Source organism: Micromesistius poutassou (genome assembly GCF_964030765.1).
Source record: "Micromesistius poutassou genome assembly, chromosome: 7".
In the NCBI taxonomy this organism is placed as follows: Eukaryota; Metazoa; Chordata; class Actinopteri; order Gadiformes; family Gadidae; genus Micromesistius; species Micromesistius poutassou.
The window spans coordinates 4,639,997-4,656,139 of NC_140277.1; the positions used below are offsets into that span (position 1 = coordinate 4,639,997).

The 16,143-nt window shown below is 42.1% G+C and overlaps 3 protein-coding genes across 3 annotated transcripts in view; 2 read left to right on the top strand and 1 right to left on the bottom strand.

Moving 5' to 3' along the window:
• Positions 1-2,950, bottom strand: part of LOC311350300 (IQ motif and ankyrin repeat domain-containing protein 1-like) — a 6,603-nt gene extending 3,653 nt beyond the window's left edge. The window contains 4 exon segments of the mRNA XM_084470297.1: positions 545-670; positions 785-976; positions 1,943-2,107; positions 2,823-2,950. Coding sequence (XP_084326423.1) covers positions 545-670; positions 785-976; positions 1,943-2,107; positions 2,823-2,912 — 573 coding nt within the window. The 5' untranslated portion in view covers positions 2,913-2,950.
• A 1,613-nt stretch (positions 2,951-4,563) lies between these two features.
• On the top strand, positions 4,564-12,853 carry LOC311350416 (uncharacterized protein). The gene is made up of 6 exons (XM_084470432.1): positions 4,564-4,858; positions 5,527-5,987; positions 6,504-6,668; positions 6,874-6,998; positions 7,269-11,766; positions 11,901-12,853. Exons 2-6 carry the CDS (start codon positions 5,538-5,540, stop codon positions 11,910-11,912), a joined length of 5,250 nt encoding a protein of 1,749 aa, XP_084326558.1. The 5' UTR covers positions 4,564-4,858; positions 5,527-5,537; the 3' UTR covers positions 11,913-12,853.
• A 1,077-nt stretch (positions 12,854-13,930) lies between these two features.
• Positions 13,931-15,716, top strand: LOC311350140 (androgen-dependent TFPI-regulating protein; the record flags this gene model as incomplete). The annotated part of the gene is made up of 6 exons (XM_084470161.1): positions 13,931-14,083; positions 14,198-14,323; positions 14,524-14,625; positions 14,718-14,833; positions 15,379-15,530; positions 15,679-15,716. The coding sequence occupies 6 exons, from the start codon at positions 13,931-13,933 to the stop codon at positions 15,714-15,716; spliced, it is 687 nt and encodes a 228-aa protein (XP_084326287.1).
• Positions 15,717-16,143: the final 427 nt, after the last annotated feature.

The following is a 16,143-nucleotide window of genomic DNA, read 5'->3' on the forward strand; positions in this document are numbered from 1 at the left end:
GCGTCATAGTTTCCGCACAGCCTGAAATGCAGACCTAGGACCTGTTCCAATACCAGCTTTTGTTGAGTGCTTCGTGTCCATGCACTGACCATAAAAGTACATGTGTTCAAATCTGGTATTGATCAAGCAAACCATGTACAAACGTTTAATTAGACAATTCAAGTCAACAACATTTTATTTATATAGCCCTTGGCCACTCAAAGGCCACTACAGGCCATATATTTATGACATTAGAAGGTCATGTCAATGAATAATGAATCGCTAATTAATGTTTCCTTATTGCACCACATTGATATCTATTGTTGAGGAACCGATCTAGGGGTGAGTGAGGGGTTCCCAGGCAGTCGCATTCCCTCAAAACACACACCTTAGCGTGTCGGTGCTTGCGCACTATAAAGCAAACCAACAGGGTCACCTCTAAATACCTCCCCTTTCCAAGCACACTGAACCCATTGTATGTAAAGGAGCAGGACTCCACAGGACAGACAACAACACGTGTGGACAAAAAAGCCAAAAGATAAACAAATCATATGCAAACAGTAACCTGCTCTGGAGTACAACCATCCTCTGCCTGGAGTCTGGGATCCCCGCCCAGCTGCAGCAGAGTCTGCACCGCCTCCAGATGCCCGCCAAAGGCAGCTCTGAAGAGCGGGGTTCGCCCAAACACACCCTAGAGCACAAAGAGAATAATGAAAAAAACTCATTACACCCTCGTGTGCAACGCATTAACTACTCGTGTGTCGTTGTATTTATAGAGCATTCTTCGAGCCAAGGTGTCTCTCACCCTGGCGTTAATGTCCGCGCCTTTCGCCGCCAACAGGGTGATAATATGTGTCTGACCGCCGGCCGCTGCCTCGGACACGGCGTTGTTGCCATGGGCGTCTGTTGTGTTTACCGTGCGCAGCTGGCTCAGCCGCCGCTGGCGTTTTCCCGCCTCGTCGAACCCCACGCTGCTCTCTGTGTCCCTTTCAGAGACCTGCGTTGGGATCATACGAATAGGGAGGCTAACCGGCATTTGAACATAGAAGGAGACATTCGCAATGTGGAGTATATTTAACATGGAATTAGGTTTTTTGTTGCGATTATTTGTGTTTTTATAGCGTACAATCAAAACATGGCATTGATGTGTAGTGTTTATGTGTTGCCTTGCATATTCAATAACACGCAAGTTTAAGCAAGCACTCCGACTGGTCAATTCCCATTCTCGAGCGTGTTTAAATGCCTGGTGAAAGAACGGACAAAAAGAGCATGCCTAATTACAGAAAGTATCGCTACGCTAACTAGCCGAAACTACTTTCATGAGCCTAGTTTCCATAACAACGTTCAACTGACCAAGAGTCGGCTATCGTTACTATAGGAACTATTTTCTGATGGAGATGAACTCGGGCAGAAAGCTTGAATTTGAGGGCAAAGTAACCCACAATATGAAAATATTTTACAATATTGTTGATAATGAAGATGGTTTGTGTTATTGAATCGCGATGGCGTTTTTGAATGTCATTATTGGTACTTGAAGCACAGGACTTCGGAACTCGGTGCAAGCGCCTCGTTCCTACGGCTGTGCTTCGTGTACCAATAATGACATTCAAGAACGCCATCTCGTGTAAGATTGCTCAAGTTCACAGCTGCCGGCAGTGTGTGAATGCACGCACCAATCACTGAATATGAGGAATACATTTGCTCTAAGCGCTTCGATTGGACCACAGGAGTTTAAACCCGCTGTATAAATCCAGTTCACTCATTATGCTGCAGTGTCCGATTGTCTGAAAACCTAAAAGGATGTTTGCTCCATTGTGTCACGGCAGTGTGTGTGTATATCAAGGGTGTATCAAGGCACGGTCACCAACACAAACACATGTGTTGTTGTTCCACCAGTGCCTGCACTCTTCTACCAGGCTATGACCTCATGGCTCCTCCTGGCAGGGCCCAACCGTGATCTCACCTCCTTGAGAACGGCCAGGATTTCCTTTAGCGCTCCGTCAAACGAGGCTTCCAGGAGCCGGTTGTGTCGCTGCTGCTCTTCCTTCTTCCTCTTCCTCTCCTCCGCTTCCTCCTTCTGCTGTCGCTCCGCAGCCTCCCGCTCTCTCCACACCAATGCCACAAAGGCCTGGCGGGCGTGGTACACACACAGACACACACACACACACACACACACACACACACACACACACACACACACACACAATAGATATAAGATGAGATGAGGCCAATATTGAGGCAGATGTAAACCCCTTGGATTCATTGAGTTTCATATTAGAAATGGAAAATGCAGTACGAAATATGTTGGATAGTTGTGTGAAAAGAGAAAGAAACAGCATAGTGTCAGCATGGTGGCCACTATTTGGATTGCTTGAGATCCACTCTTAGACCGATCTACTCTTGACTGGTCACGCCCAACGATTCAGGAGTCTTCTATTGTCCGACAGTAATAGGCCTTCTCTCGCTACTGTGCGTCTGTATTTTTTGTACTACTCATCTGGTTCCCCTTTGAGTCACCTCCGATTTTTTTTTTTAAAAACACTGCTTCCTGTCTTCCATGTGACCACAGACCCCAGCGTTTCACAACAACACCTCCACTCAAATATAGATTCTTCCTGACACTTCAGAGGCTGTTTACCTGTGTACCTTTAAATTCCTATAGTCTTACGTGTCTATTGTCCTACTTGTTTGAGTCACGTACACATAAGTAGGCATGTGCTACTGTAGGATTCATAAAGCATATCAATCAATCAAAGTGAGGTGAAGAAAAGCCTCTAACAACTAAACGGTGTACATTAATCTGATTTCATCAGGAATTCCCTTCCCTTTGCTTTCACACCAACCTCTTTCTCCAAGCGATCCATGAGCTCTTCATAATCCTCCTTCTCCCTTCGTTTCTGGGCTAGCACCCGCCTGGCCAGTAGTTGGCGCATGGCACACTGGAGGCCCAATGCAGCCAAGTCCTCTCTGGTACTAGGCACTGCCTCTGGGAACCCATAAAGAAGTTGTAACTCAGTGAAATCATGCTAGTTTGTTATGGGGAATGTGGCCTTGAAACAGTGACAGTGGTTCCACTGTATTGTACACCCCTCTGTTGCTGTTGGCTTGTTTGCACTGAGCGATAAGCGTTCCTTTAACTCAACAACCCAACAGCTCAATTTTGTCCCGGATTGGCGCTGACACACACAGTGTCATATCAGCTGCATTGTGTGTGCGTATTTAAACAAGATCATTCAGAGTTGATATCAAGGCTAAAACCTTTCCTTCCAAATCAAAGAGCTGTTGAGACAAGCATGTGTTTCATAAGCACTGCCGACTCTATATGCCAAGTGTGCAAGGTAGTGACTTCCTTCGGAGACAGGGGTAAAGACGGATAATCTTTCATTATGGTAGGCAGTTGTTATACCATTATTTAAAAAAAATTCTGAGCTCAAATTGTACATTGTAATTCATGCTTTCATTGGAGTTGCTCTGTCTGCTGGGGGGCATGCCAGGGACGAAACAATGAGGGATTGTCCTCAAGTCCTGGCTTGACAGCGGGAGTTGCATCATTGTCTTTGGTGGAGTTATATTCTCTAGTTATGCTGTAGCCTTTTCTTTATTTGCTCTGCCTTTTTTTCTGCTGCATTCCATTCGTTATGTGACAATTCATAAAGGAAACTTGAGACTGAAGCTCTTAGATCAGCATAAATGATCATATATGGGTGTGTTCATCATGTGGCAAGCCTTTAAGTTCTATTTTCCCTAAAGTTAACGAGTGATAAAGTAACCTTTGAAGGACACATTTTGCAACACATGAAGTGTGTTGATTAAAGTAAACATACTTGCAGTCGTCGGCACAAGCATCCTGGCAGGAGTCCCTTTGCCCGCAGGCGAATTCACTCCACGATGAACACCTCGGGGAGCCTCTGTCTTCTTGCTATGTTTAATGGCGGGTCCTTAAGCCAAAACCACATTGCTGTTATGGTGTAAATCGCCTTTATCATCCTAATCGCAGTGGCTTGTTAAAGGCCACGGTATATGTTGCAATGCATAGAACTGTAATACGCAGGCCTTAACAAGTAGCCCAACTTACCTGCCTTCTTTGCTCCTTTCTGCGCCTTTGGCCCAGTTGTTGTGTTGCGAGTGCTCATTATTATTCAAACCATGAGGAATATTAATTTAGACTTGAATTAATGAGGAATTAGAATGTCGGGTCCTCTTCGCGTGTCAGGGACGTTGTTTATGTTTCCATGGCAACCGCGGTCACGCGGAGAACACGCGCTAAATATATTGATAATATAAACAAACATAAAAAATATATATAAATAATATGCAGTCACTTTTAAAGTTCAGTCTAGGCTTTTGTGATGTGTTTTTTTTTTTTCATTTTTGTTTATAATAAGTCGTATTCATTTATGTCATATGTCATTGGTCCATATGGGCCCATATCTTATATTATATATTTTTAAAAAGAGCCTAATTACTAACTATACAAAAAGAGTTGATATGACGCACCGAACGTGTCATTGATTTGAAGGGACATGGGGCGTCACGAGAACGCAGATGGGCAGAGTTCAACTGAGAAGAAGATATGGACAGTATGCGAAAAATATCTGTGCGAGTCTTGTTCGAGGCGGGGCGAGAGTTTTTCAGGACCAGGGTCGCTCTTGTGTCGTACGTATTGCAAACATTCTAGCCAACATGCCTGGAGCATGACAATAAACAGGTTTTGTGGGATGATCAGAAAGCAATGCAGCAGAAACTTCTTTGACGAGCGCCGCTTGGACTAGAAACGGGACACGTTTCTAAGAGACTGCGAAACCAAACGGGGGACTAAAAGCAGGGAGCAAAAATGCCCGATTTGAGATGGACTAAGGGAAAGCTCGTGTAATACAAGGTAATGCAAAAAAAGAGAAACATTTACAACCTCGATTAGCACTTCTAGTCTAGAGCGATTGTTGTATTAACTTTTTCATAAGAATCCAAGCGGCACATATGCCTTCCTTGGATCTGACTGGAAAAAAACTTGTGTAACTCAGACATAGCCTTCATTTGATAAATAACAATGACCTCCGATATAACCGGCTGTGTTTCTTCTGTTGGACACGATCTCATCTTGCCAAGACCTATATTAAAATGGCTATAGGCTATACTAAAATATAGCCATTGTTGTTCTTTCCAACTATGGCGAAATGCATGCAAGCGGAATGAACTTGCAAATGGAGACTTTTTTGACCATAGGGCGGAGCCCCACCCATATCCATGTATCTTGTGTTGGATATTATCTTTCTTTCATGTATATGGCGCTTTTGTGTGGAAGATGTTACAATTTACTTTTGTTGGTTTCACGGTTACAAGCTTTGCTTCCCAAGGCTCAAACCAAATGAATGGCCTACAGAGTCAAAATGATAGTATAGTTTCTAGGTGGAAAGGTTTATTATTACAACTTATTACATCAGGGTACAATCAATCTGTTATTTGGAGAAACTGGAATCAATCAATGTCAAGTCTGACCATGTGTTTTTGTGGTGCATAATTGACCTCTTTATCTTTTTTGGGTTTCAGAACAAATAATAATGGCGCATCGATCCCAGTGTTCCTCTGCTGGGGATAATCCCCTGGACCCCAACTACCTGCCGCCTCACTACCGAGAGGAATACCGCCTGGCCATCGACTCTCTTGTGGAGGAGGACCTCGAGGGCTACTACCATTTCCTCCAGAGAGCGGACGTGGTGGACTTCCTTTGCTCGCAGGAAATCACGTATATCCAGAACGCCGTGCAGGTACCCCGGGAAGGGAACTATGGAGACCAGCAGCGGTGCCTGCCGGGTTCTGAAGGGGACAGTTCTTCAGACACCTACTGGCCCGTCCACTCTGACCTGGATGCCCCGGACCTGGACCTAGGCTGGCCACAGCTGAACCGCTTCGTGGGCCCAACCGAGGTCACCACTCTGGTGAACCCGGCTGAGCCTGACATGCCTAGCATCAAGGAGCAGGCCCGAAGAATGATCAGGACCTCTCAGCAAGTAGGGCCCTGGTTCTCTTTATGGGGGCAGCTTGAAACAGTTGCAGACATAAGTGGCTCATAACAATGTTGTCGGCAAGGCCAATGCTTTTATTGACCCCAAAGCTTGTTTACTGATCATTTTGTGATTGTTATATGCCTTGTATGGATAACAAAGTGTATATCTTGTTTATTATTTATGATTAGGGAAAAATCATGCCTCCTTCTCTGTCTACATAGTACATTTTATATTATCTTTCTATCTTAATATATATGTTTCACTTCAAACATTTACTGAATATTCAGTTTAATAGCCTCATTGAACAATGATCTAGAACCGCACTGCAGTTACCACTGAACTGAACTGACACTTTTCACTGAAGCTATCGTTTATTTTTCATAATTATTTGGAAAAAAAAGAATCTGGCCTGTCCATCCATGGCACTATCAGAATCAACATCATTCATTTGTATTATTGTTACTGCTGCGGTTTAAAAGGAACAGGTTGAATCATCGGGCCTTGTTTTCTTCTGTGCAGGTGGTTGCCATAGTGATGGACATGTTTACAGACGTTGACATATTTGCAGAAATCCTTGATGCTGCCATGCGGAATGTAGCCGTCTATATCCTCCTCGATGAAATGAACGCTCATCATTTCGTCAACATGCTGTCAAACTGTCGTGTCAACCTGGACAGCATCCAAGTAAGCTTAAGAGACAATGACCCTTTTCCTTTTTGGTCACTTTATTATCAGTGGATGTGTTCAAAGTCTACTGAGCTTGCATTTCGGCCATTTTGCCTAATTTTTACCTAATGTCTTGAACTGCTTGTGCAATGCTGCCACCTATCTGGGATTTAGATAATTCCAGAAATGTTTGTTGAGCATGCTGTTCCTTTAATGTTCACAGTTGTTGCGTGTCAGGACAGTGTCTGGCATCTCCTACCAATGCCGCTCAGGGAAGATGCTCAAGGGTCAGATGATGAGTCGTTTCTTGCTCACGGACAGCAGGGCGGTGCTTAGTGGGAACTACAGGTAACAGCTCACAGGGTGTTGATATATGGGACTGAGGCTAACTATGATATGTCCACATGCTGTATTTATTAACACTGATTACTGTATTATTTACTAATGACTGTATTAACTATTTACTATTTACTATCAATTCATTTTATTGGGATTGGACTGTGTAGGATGTTGTGGTTTTCAGTATTTGTACATTTTTTTAAATCAATTTGATATGTTAACATTGTTATCAAGTCTGTCTGATTTAATTGACCCATACATGTATCTGTCTCCCTACAGCTTCATGTGGTCTTTTGAGAAACTACACCGCTGTTTTGCACACCTCTTCCTTGGACAACTAGTATCTAACTTTGATGAAGAGTTCCGGATTTTATATGCCCAGTCCCAACCAATGACAATGGACAATTTACCTGCTCCAATTGAGAGCTTTGTTCCTTTACCTGAGAGGCAATATTTAACTGACAGGTTGGTCAGAGAGTCCAAGAAATATGCTACAGTAGACAACCCAGGTCCAGATGAAAGGTCTAGACACAATTTTGATGAAAGGGGGGATAAAGACTGGAAAAATATGCCTCATAACCGGCATGAAAATATGTACATGAACCCCAGCCAGCAATTGAGAGTTGGCCAGACTTACGATCAGAGCTCTTCTCGGATGCCTTCAAATTTGATGGAAAGTCACAACTACAAACGACACAGTTATGCTGAAGGCAGACAAACATCTTATCAACCAATGCAGCAACCAGGAATGCCACAATTTGAAGGTCCTGGAAGGCGGATAGATGCAGTCTACAGTGCCTATGATAGATTCAAGAACCACGCCTATCCTCAAGTGGATCAGCATCCTGAGCCTGGCTTACCGCATGAGATGGACCAGCCTGAAAGCTACGACCTGGTACTTAACTACTTGTCATCAACAAGCAATGCAGAGATGGACCAGATGTCTGAAGATTTCAACCCTTCAGCTGAATTGTCGACAGGTTCATCTCGTCCTAAAAGGCTTGGCAAACCACAGGCCTATGAGTCCGCTCCATCGCCTCCTAATCAACCTGAGCAGGAGTCTAATGTGGACCGCAAGGATCCAACAGTGAGGCAGGGGCTAAGAAATTGGAGAATTAACTCTTACCTCAGCACGTGTGACAATGCAGGAGAGGAGGAAATGCCACTGCCATCTCATCAGGCCTCAGACCCCTTTGATGAGACACCTAACCCATCATACAATACAGTATCGGGCCCTGATTTATCCACTGCTAAGTTTCCAAATACTCGTGAGTTCAAGGTCCTGGCAGCACCCAGACCTTATCCTAGCTACAGGAAATCCAATGTCCTCGAGCCCTCCGAGAATTACCCAGAGGATTTTCTGACGCTACCAGCACAAGCCAAATTAACTCCATCCACTTCGGAATCTTCATTAACCGAAGCAGATAAGACAGACGAAATGGAGCAACAGGAACCAAAAGATGTTCAGCCAGAGGAGTCATTCCGTAGAAGATATAATCCAGCCGTGCAAAGAAGCTCCAGGCTAAGATCTTCACTGATATTCAGCTCACTTGACCAACCTGTTTCTCAAGATATTAGAACTAACACAGGGAAACAGGATGAGGACACAGATAAGGCTGAAGGTACTGAGTCAAAATTGCCCTTTGCCTTACAGGTTTTGGGTCATAGAAAGACGTTTGCAAAAGAGCCTTTTGAATGGAGCCGTTTTGCAAGATCAGCCACTGTTGATAGCTCTCTGACAGAACCTTCCAAATCAGATGATGTCGGAGATAAAGAGGGCGTAGAGAACACTTCAGGAACTAAACCTTTGAAAGATAATCATAAAAACACTGATATAGTGACAGCATCAAAGCCTATAGATGCATTGATGCGACCAAGCTCTTCCCATTGTGAGCTGTCGAAAATAGACCAGCCTACACAGCTTTCTGACTCTTTAATGGGAATCCCCTTTGTAGATATGAGTGATGCCGACCACAGGCTCATGTTTTTCAAACAATTAGCTGCAAAGAGAAAAGCGGAAAAAGTCTCAGAATCAGCAAAAGCAAACACAGACGAAGTTGTACTGAAGACTCAAATGGACCCAAAGACCGCCACTATGAAAATTGAGCAGCCTTCACAGAAAAAGCAACCAAGTGATCCTGTTGTCGAGGCTAGCTGTGAAAAGGAGCAAAGCAATGTATCAACAGATTCAGAAAAGTTGGAGCTGAAGAAAAGCCAAACACAAGACCCTAGTTTGTCAGATGAACCTGAATCTTCCCTGAAGGAGTCTTCCACCCCTGACCCAAGTTGTGTAGAACAACTGGCATCTTCCAAATCTGCATCAATTCCCAACTCATCTGAATCCAGCGCTGCTCTTAACCCTGTTGGAGTAGACTCAAGTTTGTCTCTTTCAGTTCCATTAGGGTCAGGCTCTTCTGAGCAAATCCAATCTGATGTTGATGCTTCACAACGCATCACAATTAATCCTACTCGGCCCCTCATTGTAAGAGAACCTTTCAAGTGGAACCGTAACGTAAGGTCAGCCATTTTTGATACCACTATTAAAAAGCCTCTCAAGGCAGACACTGGGGATAAAAATGAGATAACTGAGAACTCCTCTGGAGTTGAAAATCCAGAAAACAGTGATGGTAGGGCCCCATCAAAGGCGGCAGATGTAGAACTGGCTATTCCACCATGTGTGCTGCGACCTAGCTCCTCTGAATGTGAGCTATCCAAAATAGACCAGCTGGTTCTTCCTCAACCTCAATCTTTGCTGGGCAACCCGACAGTAGACATGACGGATGCTGATAACAGGCTGATGTTTTTTAAAGAGTTGGCAGCAAAACGAAAAGTTGAGAAGGCTGAAGCAACAAAGGACCCAGCCACAGTTTCACTGACGACTCACTCAAATTCTAAAATCAACATATTGCATAATGAAGAACCTGCCGTTCAGAAACCAAATGCAGAGGGCACTGCTTATTCCAAGGAAGGCGAAACTACATTACATAAAACAGCCTTGGAAAAATATTTCACAAAGGATATAGCACAATTAACTCCAATGGTATCCACAACAGTTGATGATGATAATGTACAAAGAAAGACCAAAGAACAGAAAGAAGTATCCAAGAGTGAGCAAAGCAGGGTTACGACTGATTCGGAAAAGATGGAGCTGAAGAAAATTCAGAAACAAGCATCTAATAGCACACCAGATCAATCTCAGTCAACCATCTCCAGCCCACCAATGGAAGTCCCCAACCTGCAAGATCCCTCTGTGAAATCACCTCCTTCTACCATTGAACATTCTCCAACAAATTCAAATAAACAGTGTTGTGCTAATCAGCTTGAAAGCCTCAAAAATGACTCTTCCTTGAAAGGGTCTTCCTCATCCAGCTCAAGCTCAGAAGAACAACCAGCATCTCCCACATGTGTTCCATTAGCATTCAACGCCCCCTCAACCCCTACCCCCACTGAAACCAGCACTGGGGCTAATTCTAGTGCCTCGCAGAACACCACTACTGATCCAACCCCCTCTTTGAGTCAACCATTATCTACCATGGCTCCTTCCACTACATTAGAATCCAACTCAACAGAAAACAAATCCATAGACACAAGAGAGCCAGCGGAGTCTCCCAGTCCCCCTTCACTGGACTCATCTACAACCAACAGCGAAACTCCAGAGGGAACTACACAGTCCTCATCTGCGAAATCAGTATTATCTTCAGACATGGAAACCATGAAACCTGAATCCACTAGTTTCCCAACTGAGATCCCTGAAACACCTTCAGAAGATGCAGAATCTGACACTTCTTCTGAAGCTTGTGAAATTGATTCAAAGCCAAACTCAATCCAGACCCCCTCAGAGACATCATCAGAGGAACCATGTACTCTTCCATCCAGTTCAGAAATGGAACCAGAATCCAACTCTGTTGCCCTGGAGTCATCTTCTCCCACTGCAGTGCTTCCATCCCAGGAGGATGTTGAAGATATAACCAATGCATCGCTTAGCATCAGGCTTCCACAACCATGCTCAGCTGACCCAACAGAATGCTCAGAATCATCGATATGTAATATTGAAAAAGAACCAGTTGATTCACCAAAGCCGAAAGCAGCTGATACTCCATCTGAGGAAACACAGATAGAAGAAACAGTTTTACCATCTTCTACCCTTGTGCCTGACTCAGATGGCTCAGTGCCCCCTATACCCACTTTATCAGAAGAGTCTCACATTCCTTTGGTATTAGAAACTTTGTCCGACAACCAAACTAAACCTACATTAGAAGTCAATCTCAACCAAACTCCAGACCAAACCAAACACATGGGGGTTGATGAAACTACCACAGAATTAAAACCGATTACTTCTGAAAGCTGTCCATCAGAACCAATAGTAGCCATTGAAAAGAGCACTGTTAGCGATCCATGTGAAGTTGAAAAAGAATCAACTACCACATTAGACAAGGCGGTTCCGGTGTCCCCCCTGTCAAAGCAGCCCAAATCCCCCCCGTCCCGCTACCATTCCTCAACTGCTAACGTGATCTCGAGCAGCAACCTCAGAGATGACACAAAGCTGCTTTTAGGACAGATATCTGCTAACAGCCAGAACAGGAACGAACCCACCAAGGAGCAGCCTGTCACAGATGACGATAAGGAATCCGAGGCTGACAAGAAGGCTAAAGGCCAAAAAGATGGAGGCTCCAAGTATAAAGTCAGAGGATCAACAAAGACAGCAGAGGAGCGTGAAGTGCTGCTTCAAAGGATCCAAAGTATGCGAAAGGAGAGGAAAGTGTACAGCCGGTTTGAGGTATGCAATGTTGGTGTGTAGCTGCTTGTAAGGAGCCTAATATCATTGTATGAATGTTGTATTGTTAATTAGTGTATTGTGTATTGTTAATTTACCTCCAATTGATCTAATGCCTTTCTCTATTTTTTTAATAGACTCCACCATAGAAGGGGATCAAGCAAGGTTAAAGAAGGGATGCATATCTGTGACAATAATCCAACAACAACATCTGGACTGCATCATTCATGAAACAAGGGGTCCTTTAAAACTTTGGTTCAAATTGAGAGAATACTATTTTTCAGATATTTATCATGTGTGCTAACTTGGGTGGAAGCATGCAGTACTGAACAGATCAGATGGATGGATACAGGCCTTCTACTGTGGATCTGGCAATTATGGGTGTACCGGGCGACTGCTGTAGACATGAAAGGGAAAGACAAAGTGATGTATGATGAAATAAATTCTCACGATTGCATGGGTAAAGTGCAATGTATGTTGTTGGCCCTACTGAATGTGGTGGAAGTGGTATCGTTTTGACACCTGTTGCACATGTTTATGATTGTTTTTATAAACAATATGACTTTTGTTTTACATTATTAGTGCTGGTTAGTTATATGATATGACAATATGGGCCTTTCCTTTTACAAAGGACAGTTTAATAATATGTCAATTTGTTAAAAATACAAAAAACATGGGTTCTCTAGTTAAGTTCTTGAATTATCGCCATTGTGAAAAATGGTCTAATGATGGAACAAACATTCAAACAAAAAAACATTAGGCTGTACATATCTGAGCACAATATGCTGTTTTTGTGTTTTTTTTTGTTTTCCTGCCATAAACATTGTATGAAGTTCAGTTCCAAACATCGTCTTACTTTGTCAAAGCTGTCCTTCAGGCTGTACTTAATGTTCTCTACCTTAAAGCCAGAACCCGTATTGTTGTAACGACTTTCCATTTCTGAATTTGCAAATGCTGCATACATTTTGTTATGGATTTTTGGTTGTTCTTTATGGCTTTTTTTTGTTACATTTATGTTAGATATTACATTTTATTAATTATAACTTTCTTTGTCTACTAAATATGCAATTTATTTGTAAATAAAACTTCTGTATAATATTAGCCTGCCCAAATGTTACTTTTCTCCTTTCCTGCACTCTTTTACCACAAAATAAGCTAAGAGTTTTTTGCTAACAGAAAAAAGTGTGCAAGGTAGATGTACTGTACTTGTACAGTAATGTCACATGTGACACTGTACTTATTGCAATGTCGCATAGTGAAACATAATTAGTTAAGCCTCTTATGCCATTCATCTTTACTTTAAAGAATAATTTACTGAATATGCTATTGACAAAAGAAGAAGTCTTGAGAAAGACTTTGAGGAAGATCAACCTACCAATCATAACATACCAGCTTTTACATTCATTACATTGCTATCCTACTGCAGATTATAATCTTGGCTCTATCTTAATTTTTAGACAGATGGTCCAAGGAATGAAATGTTGAGATAAGTGTTTTTAAAAAGCAAAACAAAACTCTAGAGTCTAGACTCTGCATCTTTACTCTAGACCTCTTTGGGTCCAAAGTAGGGGAATATGCAAAATGTGCAATATTTAAATCCAATATAAACCTTTATTTGTATATGCTATATTGTCTTAGTCTTAGTTGAAATGTTCAGTGTTACATATGCTTATTCAAACATTCTGTCCATATTTGTGGCTCTGTAATAAGTCTCAACAGCCAGCAGTATAAATGTCTTTTAGAAAAAGGGAACTCTAACCATTGAATTTACAGAACATGCCCAGACTTAAGCTGGATGGTTGTGAAACAACGAGAAATCCTATGCGTCATAAGCAACAGTGGACCGTTTGTCTCAGAAGGATTTTTCCCTCTCACTGCTATTAAATACCTTAATAAGCCCATGGGACATTTCACTAATCTTCAAATAGCAAGCTTTTCTTTTAAAAAACCTCCCCTCCCATAGCCTTTCTCTGCTGGCATGGATAAAGGGTAGGCTACACACTTTAAAAAGAGATAGGCCTAGCTCAATAAACAAGGATTGTTTATGTATTTACATTTAGTTTTGTCGAAACGTTGAAACGTTCGGTCGCTTAGCTACGGGACTTTTCAGCAGAGTATTTTCTACAGAGTTATTACTTTATTTAAAAAAAAAAGAAAACACGTCCAAATGAAGCCGACGGTGAGCACGGTGTACCACGTCATTTCTTTCAGCTGGTATGCCTTCGTTGTAAGGTCAATGGCTGCCAAAGATGGAGAGGACCTACCTCCTGGGATATTTGTCTATGGGGGACCATGGAAGTACCTCACCTTTTTGAATTTGGCAAGTGCAGTTGTGTTGTCTGTCGTTCTGTGTGTTCATTTGTATTGGGAATCTATTGGAATTATATGGATGGATGGATTGTTCACTTTTTTTTTCTTTTCTGATGTATCTTAGATATTGCAATTGGTATTCTTTGGGCTGGCTGCTGTGGCTGATCTTCAGGCTGGAAAGAAATCTTCAAAAATCCTCAACAGATGTAAAGATCTGCTTTTCTCTGTGTTTGCATTCCCCGTTGGCATGGTGAGAATCCACGGCAACCCACTTTTACAAAGCAAAACAACGGTTGGACATAATGACAATGATGTGAAGTTGATGATGCTGTTGATGATGATGATGTTAATGTTGATGCTGATGCTGAGGCTGATTATGATGATGAAGATGAAGATGTTGACGTTGTGCGACGTGTTTTGATTTGGGTATTTTTCTCTGCTTTTCTTTAGTTTGTTGTTCTGCTGTTCTGGATGATCTTTGCCTATGACAGAGAGCTTGTGTACCCAGCCAGCATTGACACCTTCTTCCCTCCCTGGATGAATCACTCCATGGTCCGTGACAAGTCTTACTCACAGCAAAAACTATTCTGCTCTTCTGTTTCCACATCTTAATAATAACCTAAAGCGTGTTTGTGCATTCACAGCACACTTTTGTTTTTCCTATCTTACTGGGAGAGTTCCTGGTCCAGCCCCATGTCTACCCAAAGACCAAGCATGGCCTGGCAGGATTAGGAGTCGTGGGTTTATCTTACCTCAGTTGGTATGTTGGAGGATACACACACACATGACCAAAAACATATTGGGTTTAAATTTGACCTAATACAGTGTTGAGGATGATGATGAGGATGATTAAAATGATGTTACATGCTTTCCCAAGTCATTCAAAACTGTTTTTTTAGATTGTAAGCTCATTGGTCTAGGCAAGCCCAAAAGAGCAGTTACTAGCGGTTAATACTGCAAATAGCTCGGGGGGTTCAAACATGTAACACCCACTGTTCTTGAACTAAGTGGCTTAGCCCTTCTGTACACCAAATTAACATGTTTACTGCATACCATCTTGTTATTGCCGTGGCTCCATATCAAAGAAACTATAGTCTTTGCCATGGCTGTAAATGTTAATAAAAACAGAGTATGTTTTTTAAAAAGATTTCACCACAACACGATCACAGACTCAGACTTTCATGCAGTGAGGTTCAAATACAATTTATCATAATTTTAAAAAAAAAGTTTATGTTTCAGTTACATTTTTTAATAAGAAACAAACATTATTAACACATTTTATGCGGCTGTGAACATGTTCTGCAGGGTGATATGGGTGTACTTGTCAGTCGGTATCTGGGTGTATCCCCTGCTGGGACTATTCAGTTCAGGCGGACTGCTGTGCCTCTTCGTTTTTAACATGTCTGTGGTTACCCTTCTCTACCTGTTGGGGGAAAAGCTCAACTGCTGTGTCTGGGGTAAGTCACTTACTATCATTGGATCACAGAACACAGAACTGACCCCTAGTCAAAAATATAGTGGGCAGACCATTTCATTGTATAAAACGTATAAATACTTATGTCTGTGTTACATTTCTCACATGTTCTTTACTCTCTTTATTTCTAGGGAAACTAAAGGAGAATTCAATGACTAAACACAAGTGATTGTGAGCTTCTATTTACAATCTGATGTTTTTGTTGCACAATGTTGCATGTTTTTCCAAGACTTCTGGTTTGACGATAGCTACTTGCTGCATTACCTCAAGGTTTTAAGGAATACCTTTAACATGCATGTATACCTCTGAAGTTACATATTTTCAAATTTCATAAAACGGATTGTAGATGTACAAATCTTTTCATTATAAACATCATGAGCAATTGAATAAACCATGTCCAATTGAGTACTGAATTACTAATCTCTTACTGTGCATATTCATATGTTGATATATAATTTTTCTCAATACAGATATTGAACCAGCATTTACACAAATGTTGTGTTTTACATATTTACACATCAGTGATCAATTACGCATCACGCAATAACAGCAGAGACCAAAGAAGATCTATAGACTCAAGCTGGACTACTTTGAGT